The 25,888-nt window shown below is 43.0% G+C and overlaps 1 protein-coding gene across 2 annotated transcripts; it reads left to right on the top strand.

Annotated features, from left to right (window-relative positions):
- The first annotated feature begins 11,601 nt into the window (after nucleotides 1-11,601).
- Nucleotides 11,602-13,070, top strand: LOC115138306 (antimicrobial peptide NK-lysin-like). Of its 2 annotated transcripts, XM_029675013.2 has the most exons (5): nucleotides 11,602-11,743; nucleotides 11,914-11,993; nucleotides 12,226-12,309; nucleotides 12,434-12,591; nucleotides 12,773-13,070. In XM_029675013.2, the coding sequence occupies exons 1-5, from the start codon at nucleotides 11,695-11,697 to the stop codon at nucleotides 12,801-12,803; spliced, it is 402 nt and encodes a 133-aa protein (XP_029530873.1). In that variant the 5' UTR covers nucleotides 11,602-11,694; the 3' UTR covers nucleotides 12,804-13,070. The 2 variants fall into 2 exon arrangements, with proteins under 2 accessions (XP_029530873.1, XP_029530872.1); XM_029675012.2 differs by having other exon boundaries at nucleotides 11,691-11,993.
- Nucleotides 13,071-25,888: the final 12,818 nt, after the last annotated feature.

The following is a 25,888-nucleotide window of genomic DNA, read 5'->3' as shown; positions in this document are numbered from 1 at the left end:
ATCTCTCACATGGGTAGGCAGACCATTCCATAAAAATGGAGCTCTATAGGAGAAAGCCCTGCCTCCAGCTGTTTGCTTAGAAATTCTAGGGACAATTAGGAGGCCTGCGTCTTGTGACCGTAGCGTACGTGTAGGTATGTACGGCAGTACCAAACCAGAGAGATAGGTAGGAGCAAGCCCATGTAATGCTTTGTAGGTTAGCAGTAAAACCTTTATACTGACTTCTCACGCCCACACATTCCCACAACCATACGCACACACACGTGCATACAAACAGACGCACACACACACGCACACACACACACACACACGCATACAAACAGATGCACACACATGTCCTGCTACCCAGCCGCCAGAGATTAGTGACCTTGTCCTTGAGACATACTCCCTGTTCTTCTCCCAAATCTCTAGTCAGGTCGGCACCAAGCTCAGACAGTCTGTGTTTATAATAGCATAAAGACATATTGTCTTTATCCTACTTCTGACTAGACTACACATTTATTGATTATGATGTTATGCATTCTAATCACTTCCATAGAATTATATGTTTCAGGGCGGAATATTCTAATCATTCAATTAACCTGATAATTTTCACCTGACAATCCACCCTAAATTACTAAATAATACACACTGATACATCAATTGTATACAAGAATAATCCAGACCAATACATTGCTAATCATATCCTGCTATATGTTACCCCGTCTATTGCAAGCCCAGCGGTTTCTCCCCTCTCTGGGTGGGGAGACCTCCTTCCCTGCTATCAGATTCACAGTGGTCATAAGTTATCTGCCACAGTTCCTTGTCTGCTTTGATTCAAACACATTTCCATATGTTTTACAGTGACAGGGTGGAATCCTTTTAATTATTGCCTAAACATTTACTACATCTATTTTTATTAATATTGTCAATGTCACTCAAAATCAATCTCACAAAACCAATACATGTATTTTCATCAATGACAGTTATAGGCCTACATTAGGTATCCTAACACTTCCTGTTTAGGTTTTTATTACAATCTTCATAAAAAAACAGTCTTAACCCTCAAAAATAGTCTCATCCAACATTGGCTCCTTGTAGTTAAAAGAAACGGAGCCATCTCCTAGGCCTGTAGGCCCGTATTCGTCATCACACAGGCCGGAGCTCGAAATCGGTTCGTACCTCACCATCTGTTGCGTCATTGACCTCTCCAGAGTCCTGATAAGCAAAACTTTCACACAGGGGACCAAACAACACCCACACAGAACCAAAACATTCATACAGGTGAAAGGTTGCCCATAACACAGTGATTATTACATTTTCCATTTCCCAAACATACTATCAAACCAATTTGTTAGAGCATTATCTACCCCAGAGTTCTCTGCCAATTCGTGAGCTAATGTTGTTAAACCAGCCAGGGCCTTGCTCACTGATCCGTCTGGAGCTGTGTTATCGGGGATTAAAGTACAACATTCTACTTCCGAATATCACACACCCCACCACCCTTTTCAGCCAGTAACATATCCAATACTATCCTATGTAAATTCTATTGTCAAAAGATCCTGACGGAGCACTCTTTACTCTTCTACCTGGCCCTAGGTCTTTGTGTCGAATAAAGGTGAAGGGCATGCCTAACTGCACCAGTGTACATATACCGGTCCAATTTTTTGGCAGGTTAGGCCACAGCTTCATACCTCCACATAACCACCAGACATCCTCTCTGGGCCTTTTTACCTTACTAAAATCCTCGGAACTCCTTGTCTTGTCCGTTATAACATTCTCTGTCCTATGGCATGTTCTATGTTCTTACTTCCCCTACATCTTACGGATCCTGGATCCGCCCGTGCGCGGTTCTCAGCAGTTCCTTGGGACGACAGAGGCAGGTATTGAGATCCGGCTCGAAGGACCAATTGATAAGATAATTTTGTTCTCCATGTACGTAGCTCAATTTAATTATATTACTCAGTCTGCAAACCAGAATTTGTAAGATCCTGGTCGAATGAAACAGACGGCGGCCCAGCTACAATAGATAGTCAAAAAGGTTTATTCACGGGAACGTCCTAAAGTCAGGAATACAAAACAATTAATTTTATACTGACTTCTCACGCCCACACATTCCCACAGCCATACACACACACACATACACACACACACGCATACAAACAGACGCACACACATGTCCTGCTACCCAGCCGCCAGAGATTAGTGACCTTGTCCTTGAGACATACTCCCTGTTCTTCTCCCAAATCTCTTTTGTGAGAAGACCGATTTTCGGGATGTGTAGAAAGACGCACCTAGAATACTAAATCGACTCTACTGGGTTATTTAGTATTCTAGGGCAACAAGTAATTATAGAAAAGCAGCATGTCTCTTTAGACAAGTTGACTAACAGTCTACAAACATATAGGAAATTATAAGCAAAAATATAGGTCTACACTCTTAGAAAATGGTGCTATCTAGAACCTAAAAGTGTTCTTTGGCTGTCCCCAAAGGATAACCCTTTGTAGAACCCTTTTGGTTCCAGGTAGAACCCTTTTGGATTCCATGTAGAACCCTTTCCAGAGAGGGTTCTACTTGGAACATTAAAAGGGTGACTACCTGGAACCAAAAATAATTCTACCTGGAACCAAAAAGGGTTCTCCTATGCAGACAGCCGAAGAACCTTTTTGGAACCCTCTAAAAAAAAAAGCTCTGACATCTCTGATTGTACACCGCATTTTCTATATTTTGCAGGTTGATTAATGTTAAGATTGGAATTTCCGGTGGAGACAGTGAGGGAAGGTTTTGTTACGTAATGGTCACATTTAATGGTACCCAATTCTGCCTGTCCTCAATATGTACACCTAATGTGTTCAACCCCTCCTTTTTTATGGTCTAAAGCTAAAATTGTAGGATTTCTCAGACTATGTTCTCATCCTGGGAGATTATTTGAATTTACTAGTTGACCACTCTATTAATTCTACCCTGACATCTCTGCAGGAAGGGCTTCATTGAACATTTTTGATGTCTGACGTCTGAGAAACCCAACTACCAAGGACTACACCTTCTATTCCTCTCGCCAGCATTAATTTTCTCAAATGTATTATATATATGTTTTTAAATGGATTACCCATGCAACTATTATATTCTCTTGTCAGATCATGTGCCTGCCCTGATTTATTTTGAACACCCCTGGACCTTCTGGGATTAAGAGGTGGCATTTCAATGTTTCTCTCCCACAGAATATCGACTTCTTTAACCAAATTAAGAAAGGCGGTCAAGATTTTTTTGAGGGTCATTCTCAATCAGATGTCAATTCACACTTTCCTTATGGAGAGTAACAAAGTGTTTCATAAAGGGAGCTTGTACATAATTTTCTTCACATCGGAATAGAGAACCTAACTGTAAGTCATTTTCACTTGAGAATAAAATATCTCGCTTTGAATCTTTACAAAGATCCAACTATACAGATGACAGACAGAGGGAACTGTCTACTGTCAAATCTGAATGCAAGTCTCTGTCCTCCAAGGCAGAATTTCTCCATTTCTCCAACCTGTCAAAACAACTATGAAAATACAGGCTGAGCAGACTTTTGGCATTGAGACTGAGGCAATCAGACCAATTAGCATCCATTGATATAATAAAAAATGAATATGGTGACTTATGTACCTCTCTAATCAATCGAGCCTTCACTTCCTTCTACTCAAAACTGTATTCATTAGAGGCTTCAAAGGATAACAGCAATTATTTGGAGCTCCCTACACTCCCTACAATTATGCAATCAAATGACATTCTTCCATCACCTTGGGTGAATTGAAAGATTATTTAGACTCAAAGTATACACTGAGTATACAAAACATTAGGAACACCTTCCTAATATTGAGTTGCACCCTCCCCCTTTTACACTCGGAACAGCCTCAATTCCTCAGGGCATAAACTCTACAAGTTGTCGAAAAGCATTCCATAGGGATGCTGGCCAATGTTGACTCCAATGCTACACACAGTTGTTTAAAGTTGGCTGGATGTTCTTTGGGTGTTGGACAATTCTTGATACACACCGGAAACTGCTCAGCGTGAAAAACCCAGCAGCATTGCAGTTCTTGACACAAACTGATGCTCCTGGCACCTAGTACCACTTAAATCTTCACCCTCTGAATGGCACACATATACAATTCATGTCTCAAAGCTTAAAAATCCTGATTTAATCCATCTAGCAAAGGGTGGCTACTTTGAAGAATCTCAAATATAAAATATATTTTGACTTTTTTTGATTACTACATGATTCCAAATGTGTTATTTCATAGTTTTGATGTCTTCACTATTATTCTACAATGTAGAAAATAGTAAAAATAAAGAAAACCCCTTGAATGAGTAGGTGTGTCCAAACTTTTGACTGGTCCTGTATATTGGGGAGACAGCTCTGACATCTCTGAATTTTCCCCCAACTTGGCAAATAAATTTAATGGGAAAACACTGGAAAAGTGTAACCACTGTCAGGTTCATAGGCAGAGCTATGGATGTAAGGGACTGACCATCCATACAGTGTGTGTGTGTGCTTATACAGTGGCTTGCGAATGTATTCACCCCTCTTGGCATTTTTCCTATTTTGTTGCCTTACAACCTGGAATTAAAATATATTTTCTTTGGGGGGGGGGTGTATCATTTGATTTCTACAACATGCCTACCACTTTGAAGATGCTAAATATTTTTTATTGTGAAACAAACAAGAAATAAGACAAAAACTGAACATTTGAGCGTTCATAACTATTCACCCCCCCAAGTCAATACTTTGTAGAGCCACCTTTTTGCAGCAATTACAGCTGCAAGTCTCTTGGGGTATGTCTCTATAAGCTTGGCACATCTAGCCACTGGGATTTTTGTCCATTCTTCAAGGCAATACTGCTCCAGCTCCTTCAAGTTGGAAGGGTTCCGCTGGTGTACAGCAATCTTTAAGTCATACCACATATTCTCAGTTGGATTGAGGTCTGGGCTTTGACTAGTCATTCCAAGACATTTAAATGTTTCCCCTTAAACCACTCAAGTGTTGTTTTAGCAGTATGCTTAGCGTCATTTTCCTGCTGGAAGGTGAACCTCCGTCCCAGTCTCAAATCTCTGGAAGACTGAAACAGGTTTCCCTCAAGAACTTCTCTGTATTTAGCACCATCCATCGTTCCTTTCATTCTGACCAGTTTCCCAGTCCCTGCCGATGAAAAACATCCCCACAGCATGATGCTGCCACCACCATGCTTCACTGTGATGGTATTCTCGGGGTGATGGGAGGTGTTGGGTTTGCGCTCAATTTTAGTCTCAGCTGACCAGAGTACCTTCTTCCATATGTTTGGGTAGTCTCCCACATGCCTTTTGGTGAACACCAAACGTGTTTGCTTATTTTTTTCTTTAAGCAATTGTTCTGGCCGCTCTGCGTATAGCCCAGCTCTGTGGAGTATGCGGCTTAAAGGGATCCTATGGACAGATACTCCAATCTCCGCTGTAGAGCTTTGCAGCTCCCTCAGGGTTATCTTTGGTCTCTTTGTTGCCTCTGATTAATGCCCTCCTTGCCTGGTCCGTGAGTTTTGGTGGGCGGCCCTCTCTTTTTAATGGTGGATTTAATGGTGGGATGCTAAAAGTTTCTGATATTTGTTTTATAACCCAACCCTGATCTGTACTTCTCCATAATTTTGTCCCTGACCTGTTTGGAGAGCTCCTTGGTCTTCATAGTGTTGCTTGCTTGGTGAAGCCCCTGGCTTAGTGGTGTTGCAGACTCTGGGTTTCACGACTTCTACCGAAGGTAACTCCTCTCTCCTCTCCCTCTCCCTACTAGCCACTACCGATCCCTTTTTCTTTTTCTGGTTGTTTTGTCTGTGTTCCTTTTCACACCTGGTTTTCAATTGCTTTGATTTCTGTGGGTATATAGGGCACCTGTTAACTGCCGTAATTCGTGCAGGATTAGACTTGTGTGTATTGCGCTCGATTGTATTTGATGTTTGTTGTTTTTTCGCTATTACGCACGTGTATGCAAAGTGTCGGAACTGTGTTTGTTCCTCCGTGTGTTGAGTTTCTGATTATTCGAGAGCGTAGTTTTGGGATTTTTTCCTGTGCCGTTTTGTATTGGTGGACTATATTATTAAACACGCTTCTCAGACATCCCTGCTTTCCTGCGCCTGACTCCTACACCTCTCACCAAGACGCATGTTATCACAGAATCCTGCACCAATATAATTATGGAGTCAGCAGGAGCGGACGCACTCCCAGGGTCCGTGGAGGAGCGAGTTCAACACCACACGGCAGTGTTACACCGACTGGGGACCGCCATGGATCAGGTGATGGCGACGATGGAGAGGGGTGGCCTTCCCACACCGTTATCAGCTACACCCCAACCAGTACCACTACCCTCTCCTTCATTGCCTGAGCACAGTGGAATTCGACTCGCCCTCCCGAGGGAGTATGATGGGACGGCAGCCGGGTGCCAGGGCTTCTTACTCCAGATGGACCTATACCTGGCGACCGTTCGTCCGGCTCCTTCGGGGGGTGAGAGCGTGAACGCCCTCGTCTCCTGCCTCGCAGGTAAAGCCCTGGAGTGGGCCCACGCGGTATGGAACGATCCTGACTCGGCGAGGGACCACTACCCAGAGTTCACCCGCCACTTTCGGGCCGTGTTTGATCACCCACCTGAGGGTCGAGCAGCGGGTGAACGGCTGTTCCATCTGAGGCATGAGAGGAGGAGTGCTCAGGACTTTGCTCTAGAGTTCCGGACCTTGGCCACTGGCGCGGGATGGAACGACAGGGCCTTGATCGATTACTATAGGTGTAGTTTGCGTGAGGACGTCTGTAGGGAGCTGGCCTGTAGAGACACCACCCTGTCCTTGGACCAATTGATCGACATGTCCATTCGGTTGGACAACTTGCTGGCGACCCGCGGACGTCCAGATCGGGCTCTGTCAGTTCCAGCTCCACCACTCCAACACCCATGGAGCTAGGAGGTGCTTCAGCGAGGGCGACCGGAGGAGGGGGCCTTTCCTGTGCTAGCTGTGGTCGCAGAGGGCACACTGCTGACCGGTGCTGGGGGGGTCCCCCCGAGAGTCGAGACGCCAGGCCGAGCACTGCCCGGACACCTCAGGTGAGTCGGCACCAGGCTCACCTAGAGCCCCTGTTGGTCACATGTATGTATGGATTGTTTTTCCTGAATTTCCCCCTCTTTCCCGGCATAAGGCGCTAGTAGATTCAGGCGCGGCGGGGAATTTTATTGACCGCGGTTTAGCGAACAGGTTAGGGATTCCCCTTGTTCAGCTGGACAAACCCTTCCCAGTGCACGCCTTAGATAGCCGACCATTAGGGTCAGGGCTAGTCAGGGAGGCCACGGCTCCACTGGGTATGGTTACGCAGGAGGGTCATGAGGAGAGAATTAGTCTCTTCCTCATTGATTCTCCTGCGTTTCCGGTGGTGTTGGGGATCCCCTGGTTGGCCCGTCACAACCCCAGGATTTCGTGGCCACAGAGGGCTCTACAGGGGTGGTCGTAGGAGTGCTCAGGCAGGTGTGTAGGAGTTTCCATCGGTGCTACAGCGGTGGAGAGTCCAGACCAAGTCTTCACCGTGCACATTCCCTCAGAATATGCCGATTTGGCTATCGCCTTCTGTAAAAAGAAGGCGACCCAATTACCACCTCATCGAGGAGGGGATTGTGCGATAAATCTCCTGGTAGGCGCTGCACTTCCCAGGAGTCACGTGTATCCCCTGTCACAGGAGGAGACGGTGGCTATGGAGACATACATATCGGAATCTCTGGGGCAGGGGTTCATTCAGCCCTCCATCTCACCTGCCTCCTCGAGTTTCTTTTTTGTGAAGAAGAAGGAGGGTGGTCTGCGTCCGTGCATTGACTATAGAGGTCTAAATTCCATCACGGTGGGGTATAGTTACCCGCTACCTCTCATTGCCACGGCGATTGAGTCATTTCACGGAGCACGGTTTTTCACAAAACTGGATCTCAGGAGTGCATATAACTTGGTGCGTATCCGGAAGGGAGATGAGTGGAAGACTGCGTTTAGTACCACATCCGGCCATTATGAGTACCTCATCATGCCGTACGGGTTGAAGAATGCTCCAGCAGTCTTCCAATATTTTGTGGATGAGATTCTCAGGGATCTGCACGGTCAGGGTGTGGTGGTTTACATCGATGATATTCTGGTCTATTCCGCTACACGGGCCGCGCATGTGTCTCTGGTGCGCAGGGTACTTGGGCGACTGTTGGAGCATGACCTGTATGTCAAGGCTGAGAAATGCTCGTTCTTCCAACAGGCCGTCTCCTTCCTTGGATATCGCATTTCCACATCGGGGCTGGTGATGGAGGATGACCGCATTGCAGCCGTGAGTAATTGGCCGACTCCAACCACGGTAAAGGAGGTGCAGCGGTTCTTAGGGTTTGCCAACTACTACCGGAGGTTTATCCGGGGTTTTGGGCAGGTGGCTGCGCCCATTACGTCACTGCTGAAGGGGGGGCCGACGCGTCTGGGGTGGTCGGCTGAGGCGGACAGGGCTTTTGGTCGCCTGAAGGCTCTTTTTACCTCGGCTCCCGTGCTGGCGCATCCGGACCCCTCTTTGGCATTTATAGTGGAGGTGGACGCATCCGAGGCTGGGGTTGGAGCCGTGCTCTCCCAGCGCTCGGGTGCGCCACCGAAGGTTTGTGGGGCCATTCAAATAAAAATCCATTTAAATTACAGGTTGTAATGTAACAAAATAGGAAACACGCCAAGGGGGTGAATACTTTTGCAAGGCACTGTACATGTGAATTGTGTCTGTTTGTATTGTGTCTATGTATTTGTATGTATTCAATGAAAAATAAAATGATTTTTGGACTACAGTATGTTTATTGCCATGGTGCTTTTTTCCATGCAACCTCCCAAAATTTGCTGACTGACTGAAGTAAAGGTCAAACCCAAACATTTGCCTTTCATTCTGCTATGTCTCCCCTAGTCTCTTCCCACAGCCGATATATCTCTGACAACTCTATGGGTGGAATATCATTAAAACTATTCCCCCCCTACTAGGTGTGAGCTTCTAAAGACACACAGTTGCACACTGTGGTTTCCTTCGTTCTCAGGGTGTTTTCACACATGTAGTGGAAGACTGAGAGAAGGTGATACTCGCGACTTGCGACTGGCTGGTGTGGCAGCAGAGTGTGATGACTTAATCACGATTTATGACATTGTTTGAGTGAAAGACCAATCTGTGGGTTATCACGGGTCAAACACACCTGATCTGTGGCAATCTCGATGAAGATACATTCTCACGGAAGCCCTCGGGTCACTGACTAAATGAATGATATTCTGTGAGTTCAATTGTCATGTTTGGATTGTTTCAAGAGTTCATGAAGAGCAATGAATGTTGATATGTTTCACTGTACTGTAAGTGCTATGGATGTATTGTTACAGAGAAACTGTGTTATTCTGTACGGCACATAGTTCAAAGAGGAGCGACACTTATTATACAGTGTTGACGTGTGTGAATGCGTGTGAAGTTTCATGCCTTTGTTTCAATGTTTAAGGACAACCAAGTCAAGGTATTGGAGTGGCCATCACAAAGCCCTGACCTCAATCCTATAGAACATTTGTGGGCAGAACTGAAAAGGCATGTGCAAGCAAGGAGGCCTACAAACCTGATTCTGTTACACCAGCTCTGTCAGGAGGAATGGGCAAAAATTGACCCAACTTATTTTGGGAAGCTTGTGGAAGGCTACCTGAAACATTTGACCCAAGTTAAACATGTTAAAGGCAATGCTACCAAATACTAATTGAGTGTATGTAAACTTCTGACCCACTGGGAATGTGATGAAAGAAATAAAAGCTGAAATAAATAATTCTCTCTCCTATCATTCTGACATTTTACATTCTTAAAATAAAGTGGTGATCCTAACTGACCTAAGACAGGGAATTTTTATTAGGATTAAATGTCAGGAATTGTGAAAAACTGTGTTTAAATGTATTTGGTTAAGGTGTATGTAAACTTCCGACTACAACTGTGGCTTTATATAGCAATAGGAAGTGGCTCAGTAGGCTGCTTTGCAGGTGTTTCTGAAATACTGTACAGACAGTGCCTTTCAAAAGTATTCATCATGTCTCTTGGATTTCTTCAAATTTTATTGTGCTACAAAGTGTCAACAATCTACACAAAATGCTCTAATGTCAAAGTGGAAGAAAGATGATTATTATTATTTTCTGATTAAGCTAGAGATATCAGTATTTTTTTGCATGGGCTGCGTCTCAATCTACCGCATCCGCCAATGGCGACCTAACTCATTGACCATCTGTTTTTCCATGTATGATCCTATTATTCAATGCGTTTCTATGGGCTAATAGCAGTAAGGCCAAATTCAAGTTTCATCAAAAAAATGTTTTTATACTTAATGGGGACCTAAAATTCAAAATGAAATAACTAAATTATTTTTGGTATGACCATCTTAAAACAATTTCACATAGCTTAGTGGAATCTAATAGATTTTAAAGCAGATTTAAGTCAAAACTGTAACTTGGCCATTCAGGAACATTCAACGTCTTCTTGGTAAGCAACACACGTTTAGATTTGTCCCTGTGTTGTAGGTTATTGTCTTGCTGAAAGGGGAATTTCTCTCCCAGTGTCTGGTATAAAGCAGACTGAACCAGATTTTCTTCTAGGATTTTGCCTGTGCTTAGCTTCATCACATTTATTTATCCTGAAAAGCTCCACCAGTATTTGCCAATGTCAAGCCTACCTATACCATGATGCAGTCACCACCATGCTTGAAAATAAGGAGCCAGTTTCTCAGTGATGTGTTGTGTTGGATTTACCCATAAGGCTTTGCATTTAGGCCAGAAAGTGCATTTCTTTGCCATGTTTTTTTCTTCAGTATTACTTTAGTGCCTTGTTGAATACAATATGCATGTTTTGGAATATTTTTATTCTGTATATTTGTATTCTTCTTTTCACTCTATCATTTAAGTAATTATTGTGGAGTCACTACTATGTTGTTGGCCCATCCTGAGTTTCCTCCCATCACAGCCATTTTAAAGTCACCCCTGAGCAGTTTCATTCATGTCCAGCAGCTTAGTTCAGAAGGACGACCGTATCTTTGATGTGTCCGGGTGGTTTAATACATAATCCACAGCATAACTATTAACAGTGAATGTCTGATTTGTTATTGTTACCCATCTACCAATCGCTACCCTTCTTTGTGAGGCTTTTGAAAAGCTCCCTGGTCTTTGTAGTTGTATCTGTGCTTGAAATTCAATACTTCTCTGAGCGACCTTACAGATGTTGAATGTAAGTGGGACAGAAGAAGGGTTAGTCATTCAAAAATCATGTCAACCTCTACTTTTTCCACACAGAGTGAGTCAATGTAACTTATGTGATTTGTTAAGCCATTTTTTTTTTAAATGCCTGAACAAAGGGGCTAAACACTTTTGTAACGACTATATTTTAGTTGTCACATTTTGAGTAGATTGTTGAAAAAAAATAATCACAATGTAATCCCATTTTGTAGCACAATAAAATATGAAGAAATCCAAGGGGTATCTGTAATTGACAAATGAAAATGAAGATAAGACAGTGGAGATGAAAAAGAGATGAAAGGTCGTCGTGGGTGGGGGTTGTACAGGGGGGATGTGGGTAGACAGGCCTCGGTGTATAAAGGGGCTTGTCTGAATCATAAGTCACTTTACCAAAACCCCACCACAACTTTACTCTTCACATCTCTTACCACCACAAATCATGAAGACATCTCTGGTCCTCCTTACCCTCAGCCTACTGGCTTGTTCAGGTGAGCTTTCATTTGTTAACTCAAGTAGTAACTGCTGTAAATGGAGCAGATCCATTCGATTGGGTCACGGTGTACGATAATCTGTAAAGGGGGGGACCTAAAATCCACTCCAAGTTCACCTTTCGTTTCAGTACAATATAATGGAATGTTGTACCATTTTTACTTCACAGTTTGGGACGTCTGTGGACAATGCCAAGAGGTTAACCTTGATGACCAGGAAGTAGTAGAAGCACAGCCAGAAAAGCACATGGTAACAGTATACTATATGGTCAAAATTGTATGAACTAGCAGTAGACATTTCTGCAATGTTCTATTGCAATACTCAACTAACTTGCTACTGTGTAACAGCACCTAACCAAGACATTGATGAAACTCTTGTCCAACCTGACTTTCATTCTTACATCACGCATTCAAATGTACTTAAACCATAATACTGAATACATCACACCATGTACATTATTGTCTGTTTATGCTTTCCCAAGGTGCAACAGTTAAAGGGAACATGCTGGGCGTGTATGTGGGCACTGAACAAAGTGAAGAAACACATCTCCTCTTCCTCTAGCGAGGTAACTACCCAATAGGATTACAATTCATGTGTGTCCCTTCAAGACATTTGACTATTTACTATTTACTGAAATATTTCTCAGAAAATTTCAATTTCAACTGGTGTTGATGATTTCTCTTCAATAGGTGCAGATAAAGCAGAAGCTATTGTCTGTTTGCGATAAATTGGGCCTCCTTAAATCTCTGTGTAAAGGCATGGTGAAAAAGCACTTGTGGGTGTTGGTTGAGGAGCTTAGCACCAGCGATGACGTGAGGACCATCTGCGTTAACATTAAGGCCTGCAAGTGAGTCGAAGAAACTGCTCTGGATACTCTTTAGTGACTGTTCAGATGACCTAATAGTATAGAGATTATCACCTGAGCTTGTTAATTGAAACACTATTGAATAGAATGTATTCATTAATACATAATATGGGGTTATGTCTTTTGATCTTCCACTCATGTCATCTTTTTGTGTATCTTTTAGACCAAAATACATTTTGGATCTGAGCTACTGACCAAGCAGCCAGTATCCAGATTCCAAAGTGAGAAGATGGATGTTCAGGTGTCAAGACAATGCTATGCTATGCTGCCAGCCTCTTGCCTTTTCTCAAATTCGTCACGACACAAGAATGATATGTTATTGGAATGATTATATGTTCTCAAATAATGTTTTTGGAACATTATTATAATAGTGTATAGTCATTCTTAAATTGCAGAACATTTTTTATCATGTAATTTTGGTTCACTTTTTGCTATTTTAGTATAAAATGTTATTCTCTGAATTTTTTATGTTTGTGTGAATTTTTTGGCCAGCAAAAAATAAACTTAATTTAATATAGAGTACAACTGCTAACCTTCTTTAACACCAACTTCTTTATCCAAAAGAAAACCTTTGGCATCTGAACCCATTTTTACTCATCCGAAGTAAAAAAAATTCAATGATAACACAATGATAAAACATTTCATGACAATGTCTAAACTTATGTTGACATTTTTATTTAGAATCTCAGCTTTCTGTAAAGAATCTTGATCGCTTAGTAGGAAATTACATCCCGCAAGGGCTGTCGTCTGCAAAATGTATAGAAATATGAATTATTAAAAGATTGTGATTAAAAGCTATTTTCACACCTTTCAACTTTTTCACAAAGATTTGAGGAAGCAAATTTCACCACAGACTGCCACCAGCTTCTGTTTGATCTCTTCATGTAGAGTATAAACACATGACATACATTGCATTCGGAAAGGATTCAGACCCCTTCACTTTTTCCACATTTTGTTACGTTACATCCTTATTCTAAAATGGATTCAATTCTTTTTTCCCCTCATCAATCTACACACAATACCCGATATTGACAAAGCAAAAACAGTTTATAATTTTTTTTTTTTGCAAATGCATTGAAAATTAAAAAAAATGGGAAATATTACATTTCCATAAGTATTCAGATCCTTTACTCAGTACTTTGTTGGCAGCGATTACAGCCTAGAGTCTTCTTGGATATGATGCTACAAGCTTGGCACACCTATATTTTAGGGAGTTTATCCCTTTCTTCTCTGCAGATCCTCTCAAGCTCTGTCAGATTGGATGGGGAGCGTCGCTTCACAGCAATTTTCGGTCCCTCCAGAGACTTATCCCAAAGCTGCGTTGTCTTGGCTGTGTGCTTAGAGTCGTTGTCCTGTTGGAAGGTTAACCTTTGCCCCAGACTGAGCAGGTTTTCATCAAAGATCTTTCTGTACTTTGCTCAGTTCATCTTTCCCTCAATCCTGACTAGTCTTCCAGTCCCTGCCGCTGAAAAACATCCCCACAGCATGATGCTGCCACCACAATGCTTCACTGTAGGGATGGTGCCAGGTTTCCTCCAGACGTGACGCTTATGGCATTCAGGCCAAGGAGTTCAATCTTGGTTTCATCAGACTAGAGAATGTTGTTTCTCATGGTCCGAGAGTCCTTTAGGTGCCTTTTATTGAGGAGTGGCTTCCGTCTGGTCACTCTATCATAAAGGCCTGATTGGTGGAGTGCTGCAGAAATGATTGTCCTTCTGGAAGGTTCTCCATCTCCACATAGGAACTCTAGAGCTCTGTGAGAGTGACCATCGGGTTCTTGGTCACCTCCCTGACCAAGGCCCTTCTCCCCCGATTGCTCAGTTTGGCCGGGAGGCCAGCTCCAGGAAGAGTCTTGGTGGTTCCAAACTTCAATGCTCTAGACATTTTTTTGTACCCTTCCCCAGTTCGACACAATCCTATTTCTGCACTCTACGAACAATTCCTTCGACCTCATGGCTTGGTTTTTGCTCTGACATGCACTGTCAACTGTGGGACCTTATATAGACAGGTGTGTGCCTTTCCAAATCATGTCCAATCAATTGAATTTACCACAGGTGGACTCCAAGTTGTAGAAACATCTCAAGGATGATCAATGGAAACAGGAAGCACATGAGCTCAATTTTGAGTCTCATAGCAAAGGGTCTGAATATATCTGAACATAAGGTATGTTTTTTATTTGCAAAAATGTCTAAAAACCTGTTTTCGCTTTGTGTGTTGATTGTTTAAAAAAAAAGTATCATTTTAGAATAAGGCTGTAACATAACAAAATGTGGAAAATGTGAAGGGGTCTGAATACCTTCAGAATGCACAGTATTATAAGCCAAATAAGACATTATGAAGGCTCACACATTCTTATAACAAGCATTAAAGGGAAACTGCATTTCCTGATTTAGCCTTGTTTTTCATCAATGCTCATTAAGAAATGCTCGCCGCCATCGCTGAAGGCAAACTGTTACGATGAGCGAAGGGGGGGAACCCAAGAGCCGACTCAGCAGAAGAAACCGGGATGAATGTACAATATGTTTATTGAACACAGCCAATGGGGAGTGCAGAACAGCTGCAGGACAGCTCAGGACAGCTCAGATGAGTAGCAATAACCAGGAGTGTAGAGTGAGGTTGGAGTTGGCAGCATGGAACAGGGGGACAGATCCTGGGAGGAATCCAAGGTAATGGTGGTGAGTAATATCCAGAGCAAGGTGGTTGGTGGTGAGATGGGAAACAGGAGACAGAGCGGTACTGCAAGGAGAGGACAAAAATGATGTACGTGAAAGAGACAAGCACAGTAGTGCAAACAGGATCTAGAGCAAAGACAACAGGCTAGAAACATAACTGACTGGTAGAGATTACAATCTGGCACTGTGAAGATGGCAGGCTTGAGTATATGTAGAGGTCTTGATTATGGGACGATATGCAGCTGGTAGGGATTGCTCTGACTCCAGCACACCTGTCTCCAACCACACAATCACACCATGAGAGAGAGTATACCGGGAGAGAACTGAAGGTTAGGACAACACCAGATGGACACCAGAGTGTGTAGTGGGAGCAGATGTGACACAAACGAGAGTCATCTTGGGTTATAGATACATTTGATCTATAATTTCTATCGGAGCTCATCAGCTGTTGGACATAAACATTACACAACAAGTTGGAAATCACAAATTCAACAATGAGTTATTTGGAAGGAATAAGTGGCTAACTGCAAGCATTGCAATGCAATCCCTAGCCTGTAGTTCGGGGGAGTGGATGTGTGGTCCAACTCTGGGTTTAAGGGTCTCTTTTCCAAGCTTAAAAGGATAAACATTCAACATTGTCCATGCTGTCAATGCAATGCTCTGACTGGGAAAACATGTTTTGAATGGTCATCCAACACAGAATTCGAATATCACTCATGTCACGATTCAACCTTGCTTTTTTTCGGAGTTCCCAGTTGTTTTGAAAGACAATATTCCAGAGAATGGCAGACTTTGATGACAAAGTTAGAAAATTTGCCCACAAAGGACCGCTGTGCCACCTTCCTGTTCAAGTGAATAGCCTAAAGCCTGTTTTAGTGCAATGTCATAATCGAATACTGTAAGAGCTTTCATTGTCTGCTTATAAGCCCCCTTTATTTATCCTACGGTTCTGACTCGGTGTACAGGGAGAATAATGTAAGAATGGCCTATGTTCTGAATTCTGTCGCTGTACATTTCAAAAGTGCTGAACAAATAGTTATATTGACTACGTCCTGTCCTAGCTCGCTCATTAATGTCTTAATCGAAATTAAAGATTGCCTCTTCTCCGCTCGTCGTCCTCTTATGCCATAGTTTGTCAGTAGAAACCACATTTGTTCAGCAAGTTAGCCATATCAGCTATTTTTTTTAAAGGCAGTAAATGAGGCTCAATGAACTGTTTCACTGCCAGACAAGGCTCCACCATGTGTAGCGGCAGTAAGGTGTTGGGACTGCTGTAGGGACTCTGCTGTTGGGACAGCTTTAAATAGTCCAATTCATGTATTGTTTGGTGTTGTGTTGTGACTTTGCTTGCGTGCATCTACATATTTTTTTGTTTGTTTGCCTCACCAACATTTACATGCTAAAATCACCCACTGGTTAATACTATATATAGCAAATTGTTTCCTCAAGCTAATGTTAGCTCATCTAATGTTGTAACACCAGCTAGCTGGCTGTCTGACTTCGTTAGCCAGGACATTTTCACACCATAAACTCAATTTGATCAGCTAAGTTTCCCTGGCAAGCTAATGGAGAAGCTAGCAAGATACTTAACAATGCTAACAATTCTTGTTCCACCACACTAGTTCCCTCACCTCAAACTTTCCAAATGGCAGATATTTTTCAGTTACAGCTCATGAAGTACGCTTCATCACCTTCTCACACCCGGGGGAGAGAGAAAGCCTGCCTGCTGGGCTGTCGGGGGGAGCTTTAGCTGCGTGGACTAAGGCTGTGTTGGATACCAAGTTGTGAGGCTGGGAGAGAAGCCAGATCTGTAGCTGGTTTGGGGACCTCGGTCAAAGTCTTTTAGGCCTGATCTGAGGCTTGGCTGAATGAATATGCAGCAGTGGAGGCTGCAGGATGTCGTCATGTTGGCCCTCGAGTGCATGGTGTCATCATGCGGTAGGCAACATGGGTGGAGGTGGATATTGTTGTGGTCCCGGCAGAAGGGTTAGCCATAATCATCCGACTAAAGAGAGGGAGAAGTAGTTAGTGGAAGAAAAGGGGCACGAGGGAACGAGCAAAATAACAAAAAAAATAACAATGGATGGGATGGACGCCATGCAAAGACATGAAAATGGCATGCGTCTCTAGAGTGAGAAGGAAGATAGTATGAGAAGGATGATAGTATGTGGCCAATATGGTGAATTTGCAACAAATTGATGCAATCTGATACTATGTGTGGCCTGCCATCACATGGACCGTGGCACACTTGACCCTGGACAAGCTTTAATCGGGTCCACCGAAGAGCGGGGCATGCGGCTTTCATCTGGCCGGGAGATGCGCTGGTGTGTTTGGTGAAGCAAGGCCGTGGATAGTTGGGAAATTCGCTTGGGAGAGCACACTGTGAATGGGCTGTGGAGCTGGCCATCTTGGCGGAGAGGAAATGTTGTGAAAGCTGGTTTGGTCTGTGATATGAGAAGAATGAGGGATATAAAGAGCCTGAAGATGGCAATGAAAAAACTAAAGAAAACTCTATAGCATGAGGTTGAGAGATGAACGAAGTAGAGGTTAGTAGTGATGAGATGATTGCTACCGGAGCTCCGACGCAGTTTTTAAAGCACTATTGATCCGACAATGTACCAATGCTTGTTTCAAAGTAACATTATCATGTGATCAATGACATCCAAAGCTTTGTATGATCATGGGCTACACAATGGGCCTTGGGATCTCTTCACAATATTTCTGTGCATTCAAATTGCCATCGATATCCTTAGCTTATGCCTGTCCATACCATAACCCCACCCCCACCTTGGGGCACTCTGTTCACAACGTTGACATCAGCAAATTGCTTGCCCACACAACACCATACACGTGTTCTGCGGTTGTGAGGCCAGTTAGATGTACTAGCAAATTCTCTAAAACAATGGTGGAAGTGGCTTATGGTAGAGAAATTAACATTCAAATATCTGGCAACAGCTCTGGTGGACATTCTTGCAGTCAGTATGCCAATTGCCCACTCACTTAAAACTTGAGACCAATGTGCCATTGTGTTGTGTGACAAAACTGCACATTTTAGAGTGGACTTTTATTGTTCACAGCACAAGGTGCACCTGTGTCATGATCATGCTGTTTAATCTGCTTCTGTTATGATATGCCACACCTGTCAGATGGATTATCTTGGCAAAGGAGAAATGCTCATTAACAGTGATGTAAAGACATTTGTGCACAACATTTTAGAGAAATAAGCTTTTTGTGCATCTGGAAAATTTATGGGATCTTTTATTTCAGCTCATGAAACATGGGACCAACACTTTACATGTAGGAGAGGAGAGGGGCTGTAATACTCGGTTACTGCAGATGTGTCAGCGTATGCGCTACTGGTGTTGAAATCAGGTGCAGGAGAGTAGAGAGTTGTGATCAGGCGCACTCTTTATTTGGGCAGAAGCACAACAAATGGACGCACCTGCATCAAACCTCCAGCCAAAATGCAAAAGAGAAATGCGCAAAATACAGTCACAAAACTAACGTTAATTAAAAAACCTCCTATGGGTTCCACAAGAATACCCATGGGGGGAAACAACTAGCCTGGCGCATCACACTGAACATGAAACAAACAATTCCACACAAAGACATGGGGGAAACAGAGAAATATATATGCAGTGTGATTAGGGAATGTAAACCAGGTGTGCGGGGAACAAGACGAAACAAATAGAAAAATGAAAAATGGAGCGGCAATGGCTAGAAGGGAAGCCGACTTCGGCGGAAGTTGTGACATTTTGTTTCCCATTTCAAAAGTTCTGTGTTAATGCAGACAAGGATTTCACTGAAGCTGGGTATTCCATTGATAGTACCTATTTATTTATTTTTATTTTACTAGGCAAGTCAGTTAAGAACAAATTCTTATTTTCAATGACAGCCTAGGAACAGTGGGTTAACTGCCTGTTCAGGGGCAGAACGACAGATTTTGTACCTTGTCAGCTCGGGGATTTGAACTTGCAGCCTTTCGGCTGCAATGCTCTAACCACTAGGCTACCCTGCCGCCCCGCTGACAAGGTCGAATTGATGGAAGCTGAGTCTGGTGCTTGCCAGTTTTTTCAGACTGAAATTGTCCGCTCCGGCTCCAATGAGGACAAATGGACCCCACTTGACATCCCGCAGCAATTCTCTACGCCTCTCTCAGCTATGTTGCCTCCCGAGTGGTGCAGCGGTCTAAGGCACTGCATCACACAGCTGGGGTTTGATCCTAGGCTGTGTCACAGCCTGCTGTGACCTGGAGCCCCGTAGGGCGGTGCACAATTGGACCAGTGCAGTCTGGTTTAGGGAACGGTTTGGCCGGGGGTCATTCCTTGGCTCATTGCGCTCTAGTGACTCCTTGTGGCGGGCTGGGTGCCTACAAGCTGACTCAGTTGTTAGTCGAACTGTGTTTCCTCTGACACATTTGTGCGGCTGGCATCTGGGTAAAGTGAGCAATGTGTTAAGAAGCAGCGCAGCTTGGCGGCCTTGCCTGATCCCTTTGGGGAAAAATGGGGTTAAAAAATGTTGAATAATATTCATTTTCTTAAGTGTTGGAACTGAAATGATTTTACAATCGTTTCGTTCTGAACAGAACCATTATTTTAAGTCATTCTGTTCCACTGTTCTGACCAGCAAAATTAAGTTATGAACAGGTCAAAACACAAAAAATACAATTTTATATAGCTCCTTTCTCTTCCTTTTTAAACCTCTGAAATATTTGGGGTAGCAGGGTAGCCTAGTGGTTAGAGCGTTGGGCTAGTAACCAAATGGTTGCAAATTCAAATCCCTGAGCTGACAAGGTCGAATCCCTGAGCTGACATCTGTCGTTCTGCCCCTGAACAAGGCAGTTAACCCACTGTTCCTAAGCTGTCATTGAAAATAAGAATTTGTTCTTAACTGACTTGCCTAGTTAAATAATGGTAAACAATAATATTATATTTGTTCATTTAGGGCAACATTACATTACTTCACCAGCAGTAGTAGAAAAAGTACCCAAATCTCATACTTGAGTAAAAGTAAAAAATATACCTTAATGGAAAATGACTCAAGTAAAAGTGAGTCACCCAGTAAAAAGTCTAAAAGTATTTGGTTATAAATATACTTAAGTATCAAAAGTACTTGCTAAAATATACTTAAGTATCAAAAGTAAAAGTACAAATAATTTTGAATTCCTTATATTAAGCAAACTAGACGGCATATTTTTCTTGTTTTATTTATTTACAGATAGCCGGTGTCAGACACCAACACTCAGATATAATTTACAAACAAAGCATTTGTGTTTAGTGAGTCCGCCAGATCAGTGGCAGTAGGGATGACCGGGGATGTTCTCTTGATAAGTGTGCGAATTGGACAATTTTCTGTCCTGCTAAGCATTCAAAATGTAACGAGTTCCTTTGGGTATCAGGGAAAATGTATGGAGTAAAAAGTACATCATTTTCTTTAGGAATGTATTGAAGTAAAAGTTGTCAAAAATATAAATAGTAAAGTAAAGTACCCAAAAACACTACTTAAGTGGTACTTTAAAGTACTACTTAAAGCGGCTTCTATGGAGGAACTTTGAATGTCTTTGAACTTCGGAGTTGGTTTTAACATTTGACCAGAGAAAACGTTAGCTAGTTAGAACAAAATAATAGCCCTCGCCAGTTAGTAGGTGGAAAAGCCAGGCAAAATCAGTGAAGTTAGCACCAGCAACAACAGATAACATTAGCTAGCTATATAAGTTAGAAAGCTAGTTTTCTAGCTACACTGACAGTTGTCAGTGTTGTTGTTTCTCCATGTAGAATTCACCACATTTCATGTGTATGTATTAGTAGCCTACTTCATTCTTTGGAGGTGGAACCTAAACAAGCATTTCCTCTCTAGGACAGGATTATGTCGAAATAGGGGCGGCATTTAAAACCTGTTCAGCTAGCCCTGCAAACAAAAATGAGTCGTTAAGGGTGTCCCCGGAACTTCACAAAATTGTTGCCCAAAGTTGTAAAGACATTGTGTAATGGTCCTTTGGAGATTTTGTCTAGTTCGTTCCCGGGACGTCCCCCAAGGATGATTTTAGGATGTTCTTGGGATGTACCTTGACCCTGTGGAGGTTTTGTCTAGTAGTAGGGGAGAGTGGGTAAGCTAAGCCAAACGGTTAGTTTTGCCACCCCTTGTTTCTAGGAAACCATACACATAATTAATAATGTGACCAGATTTTTAGGAAGAGGACATCCTTTCATGGAGTCTGTGAAGGAAGAAACCAGATGGAAAAAGTGGTAAGCAAGTTGCGTCCCAAAAATAATATGTATTGTGTTATAGGTTTCATGATGCGTGTACCTTAACCGAAGTAAATAATTTTAAGATTGTTTTATACATCAGTTATACATAAGCTACAATATGAGGTCCTAAACCTAGCATGAATGTCACGCGGAGCGGAACAGGTGAACCCAAGAGCAGACTCAGACGAGAAGATTAGGATGAGGTAACCAAGGTATTTATTGAAACACAGGGGGAAGATAGGGTGCAGGCCAGGGGAAGCTCGGATGGGTTGCAGAAAGCCAGGTGCTGAGGCTGAGGCTGGAGCAAGGGGAGTTGGACTGGGTAAGCAGGTCCGGAGAGGAATCCAAGGATACCGTGGAGTGGGGGTCCAGGACAGAGTAGCAGGACTGACGAGATGTGGGACTGGAGAGGGCATAACTGTAGCGGAGAGGAAAACCGCATCAGGCAAGGGTAAACAGGCATAACATGAAAACAGGATCTAAGCAGGAACAAACGGCTAAAAAACACAGACTGATTGAGCAGAGGTTACGATCTGGCAGCGTGGAAGTGGCAGGGCTGAGTATTTGTAGAGGTCTTGATTATAGAACAGGTTGCAGCTGGTGAGGATCTGCTCTGCCTCCAGTACACCTGTCTTCGCCCACACAATCACACACACACACATAAAGAGGAAGAGAGAGAGAGAGCACTGGGGGAGTGGCAGCACGTTAGGGAGACACAGGATGAGAAGTAGATTGTGTGACAGGAGCAGATGTAACAATGAAAGTCCATCCTTGTAGCTATCTGGGATAATAAACTCATCAAAAAAAGAAGCGTCCTCTCACTGTCAACTGCGTTTATTTTCAGCAAACTTAAAATGTGTATATATTTGTATGAATATAACAAGATTCATCAACTGAGACATAAACTGAACAATTTCCACAGACATGTGACTAACAGAAATGGAATAATGTGTCCCTGAACAAAGGGGGATCAAAATCAAAAGTAACAGTCAGTATCTGGCGTGGCCACCAGCTGCATTAAGTACTGCGGTGCATCTCCTCCTCATGGACTGCACCAGATTTGCCAATTCTTGCTGTGAGATGTTACCCCACTCTGCCGCCAAGGCACCTGCACCATCCTGGACATTTCTGGGGGGAATGGCCCTAGTCCTCACCCTCCGATCCAAAAGGTCCACTTGCTCAATGGGATTGAGATCCGGCCTCTTCGCTGGCCATGGCAGAACACTGACATTCCTGTATTGCAGAAAATCAAGCACAGAATGAACAGTTTGGCTGGTGGCATTGTCATGCTGGAGGGTCATGTCAAGATGAGCTTGCAGGAAGGGTAACACATGAGGGAGGAGGATGTCTTCCCTGCAACGCACAGCGTTGAGATTGCCTGCAATGACAACAAACTCTGTCCGATGATGCTGTGACACACCGCCCCAGACCATGACGAACCCTCCACCTCCAAATCGATCCCGCTCCAGAGTACAGGCCTCAGTGTAACGCTCATTCCTTCGACGATAAACGCGAATCCGACCATCACCCCATGTGAGACAAAACCGCGGGCAGTTGTTGTTGCCATCCTGTACCTGTCCCGCAGGTGTGATGTTCAGATGTACCGATCCTGTGCAGGTGTTGTTACATGTGGTCTACCACTGCTAGGACGATCAGCTGTCAGTCCTGTCTCCCTGTTTACGCTGTCTTAGGCGTCTCACAGTACGGACATTGCAATTTATTGCCCTGGCCACATCTGCAGACCTCATGCCTCCTTGCAGCATGCCTAAGGCACGTTCACACAGTAGAGTCAGTAGAAAGGCCTCTTTATTAGGGTCCTAAGTTTTCATAACAGTGACCTTAATTGCCTACCGTCTGTAAGCTGTTAATGGCTTAACGACCGTGCATGTTCATGAATTGTTTATGGTTCATTGAACAGGCATGTGTTTAAACCCTTTACAATGAAGATCTGTGAAGTTATTTGGATTTTTACAAATTATCTTTGAAAGACAGGGTCCTGAAAAAGGGACGTTTCTTTTCTTGCTGAGTTTATTTAGTCAACATGTTTGACTTGGGGTAAGTTGATCCAATGGCCACCATACCCCATACAAATGAATTACAAATTATGATTTTATGCACAATATGCATAGTATCTTTGCAATTTGTCATGCATATTAACTCATTTGTATTTTTACAGAGCAGACATCATCAATGTTACATTACCAGAATAAATATTGTAATCAGAATACAGATACTTTTGAAAAATTAGATTACTTCTTGGATTGCTTTTAAATGCAATAACACACAACATGATACATTTCTGTTTTCCCAACGACATTCTCAACGGCATTGAAAAAATATGCAAGTTTAAGTTTGTTCCATGTGATCGAGTCTAACCACAAGTCAGAGATCACTATGATGACACAACAAATGCGTTTGATGGATCCTTTTTGTCTTCTTCTATTGACTCTTAAGTAGCAAAAAATTGTAACTTAAAGTCATCAGATTACATTACTGAATTTGGGTAACTGTAACAGATTACATTTAGAAAGTAACCTAATAAACCCTGCTGAAGAGGTACATTGACAAAAAAGAAAACAAACATATCTGTGCGAAAGAGAGGCTATGAAATAGTAGCAGAGGCACACAAGGTCTGATAACTGTCACATGGAGTCGGAGCTTGCGGACCAGTTTAATGGGCTTAGTTGCCTCAAATGCAGAGAACTTGCCTACGAATTGCTACATCAAAACAAAATCCCAGTCCCAGACAACTGGTCAAGAAATGGAAGGGTAAGTGATATTGAACAGAGAGCTCTATATCTGAATGTTGGCATACATTTAAGATATACAATATACCACACCCCATTCCATAAATTAAACTTTGACCTACCAGCACCATCACCCACTGTCACAGTACACCATTACCCACGTACCCCAAGGCGGCTCAACTTACGCTGCCCCTATATTCAACTTACCCCATGTCAAGAGACCGCTTTTTTTGGACAAGATATGTTTTCAAAACATATGTTTACATGAATTCTGATTACTACCAGGGATACACAACATCCAGAAATATATGTAGATATCTTTGTTAGAAATAATACCATATTTCCCTTGACGTAGTGATGCTGAATGTAAAAATTGCTGAACATACCCCACTCACCCCTACCCGGTTTGTTCTGGGGATGTCCCCAAGGATGTTTATAGGATGCACTTAGAACCTTCTGTCATGGTCACCTGAAGGTTTTTGTCTCGTTCCCGGCTTGTTCCGGAGATGTCAGCTGAACAAAACAAAAACTCTACCCACGGCACATGAACCCTAGTTTTATTACACGTGGTTAAATGATCCGCCCAGATACTAGAAGGTTGAGTCATAGACTCTTATATTATTGACCAAGTGGATAGAATGGACGAGGGCATTGTAAGACAAACAGGCATCATGTTGAGCTACAGGAGAGTTATGATTGTTTGAGGGGCCAGCTGTTGAAGGGTACCAGCCAGGAGGCCAATGCCAGTTTTCACAACGGGCACTGACACACAGCTCATTGGCATGACAACTGGGAGAGTGTGAGTTATTAACGTCAGCCTCATGTTCATTCAACAACTTAAACGACTCTATGGGGAACCTCAGTTAAGCTACAACCTGCAACTCTTAATATAATCCTCAACACACTTTTGAGGCAACTTCCACTACTCATTTCATAGGTCATTGATTTATTAATAGTTGTATATAAATCCGGGGGATGAATCAAATGATTGTTTTGACAAACTGTGGCACCTGGCATGCTATATACCTGTGAGGAGTCTTTTGTTGATTAAAGTATTTCTGTAACTTCGGTAGAAGGTCGTGTTGAGATGGCATACCTCAAGCATACCTGAAGCAGCCTCTTTTCTTCTTAATTTCACCGGCAATCTCACTGAGTATCTGGAGATAGTCCAGGCATTCCTAGCTGAGGCGAAGCAATGAAGCGGCCAAGTGGGTTTAGCTGTGTCACAGCTCATTTTTGCTACAGTTTCCCTTTTGTTTTTCTGTCAGTGGCTTCCTTTTTTCGTTTTAATTTTGCCTTCCAAAACGAGCCACGTGACAAACTACTACCACAGTCTATTATGGCTTTGAGCTAGACACATTTTTTTTTTTTAGCACCTCTTTCTTTCCCACGACACGCACGCACGTGCGCAAGCACACACACCCACCGACTCACACCCACCCACACCATTGTGCGACAAAGTGTACATTGTGTGATATATGTCAAATAAACACCCGTTGGATTCACCAAGCTGGGTAGCACTTTTGTTCATGCTGCAACACTCTAAATGCTAAATGTTGCCAGTGCAATACAGGCTAATGTCAGGCCAACACCAATGTAGGATGTCATGACA

The sequence above is a fragment of the Oncorhynchus nerka genome, linkage group LG12, assembly GCF_034236695.1.
Source record: "Oncorhynchus nerka isolate Pitt River linkage group LG12, Oner_Uvic_2.0, whole genome shotgun sequence".
NCBI lineage: Eukaryota > Metazoa > Chordata > Actinopteri > Salmoniformes > Salmonidae > Oncorhynchus > Oncorhynchus nerka.
Note: the sequence above shows the minus strand (reverse complement) of the source record. Positions and strands in the feature narration are given on the sequence as shown.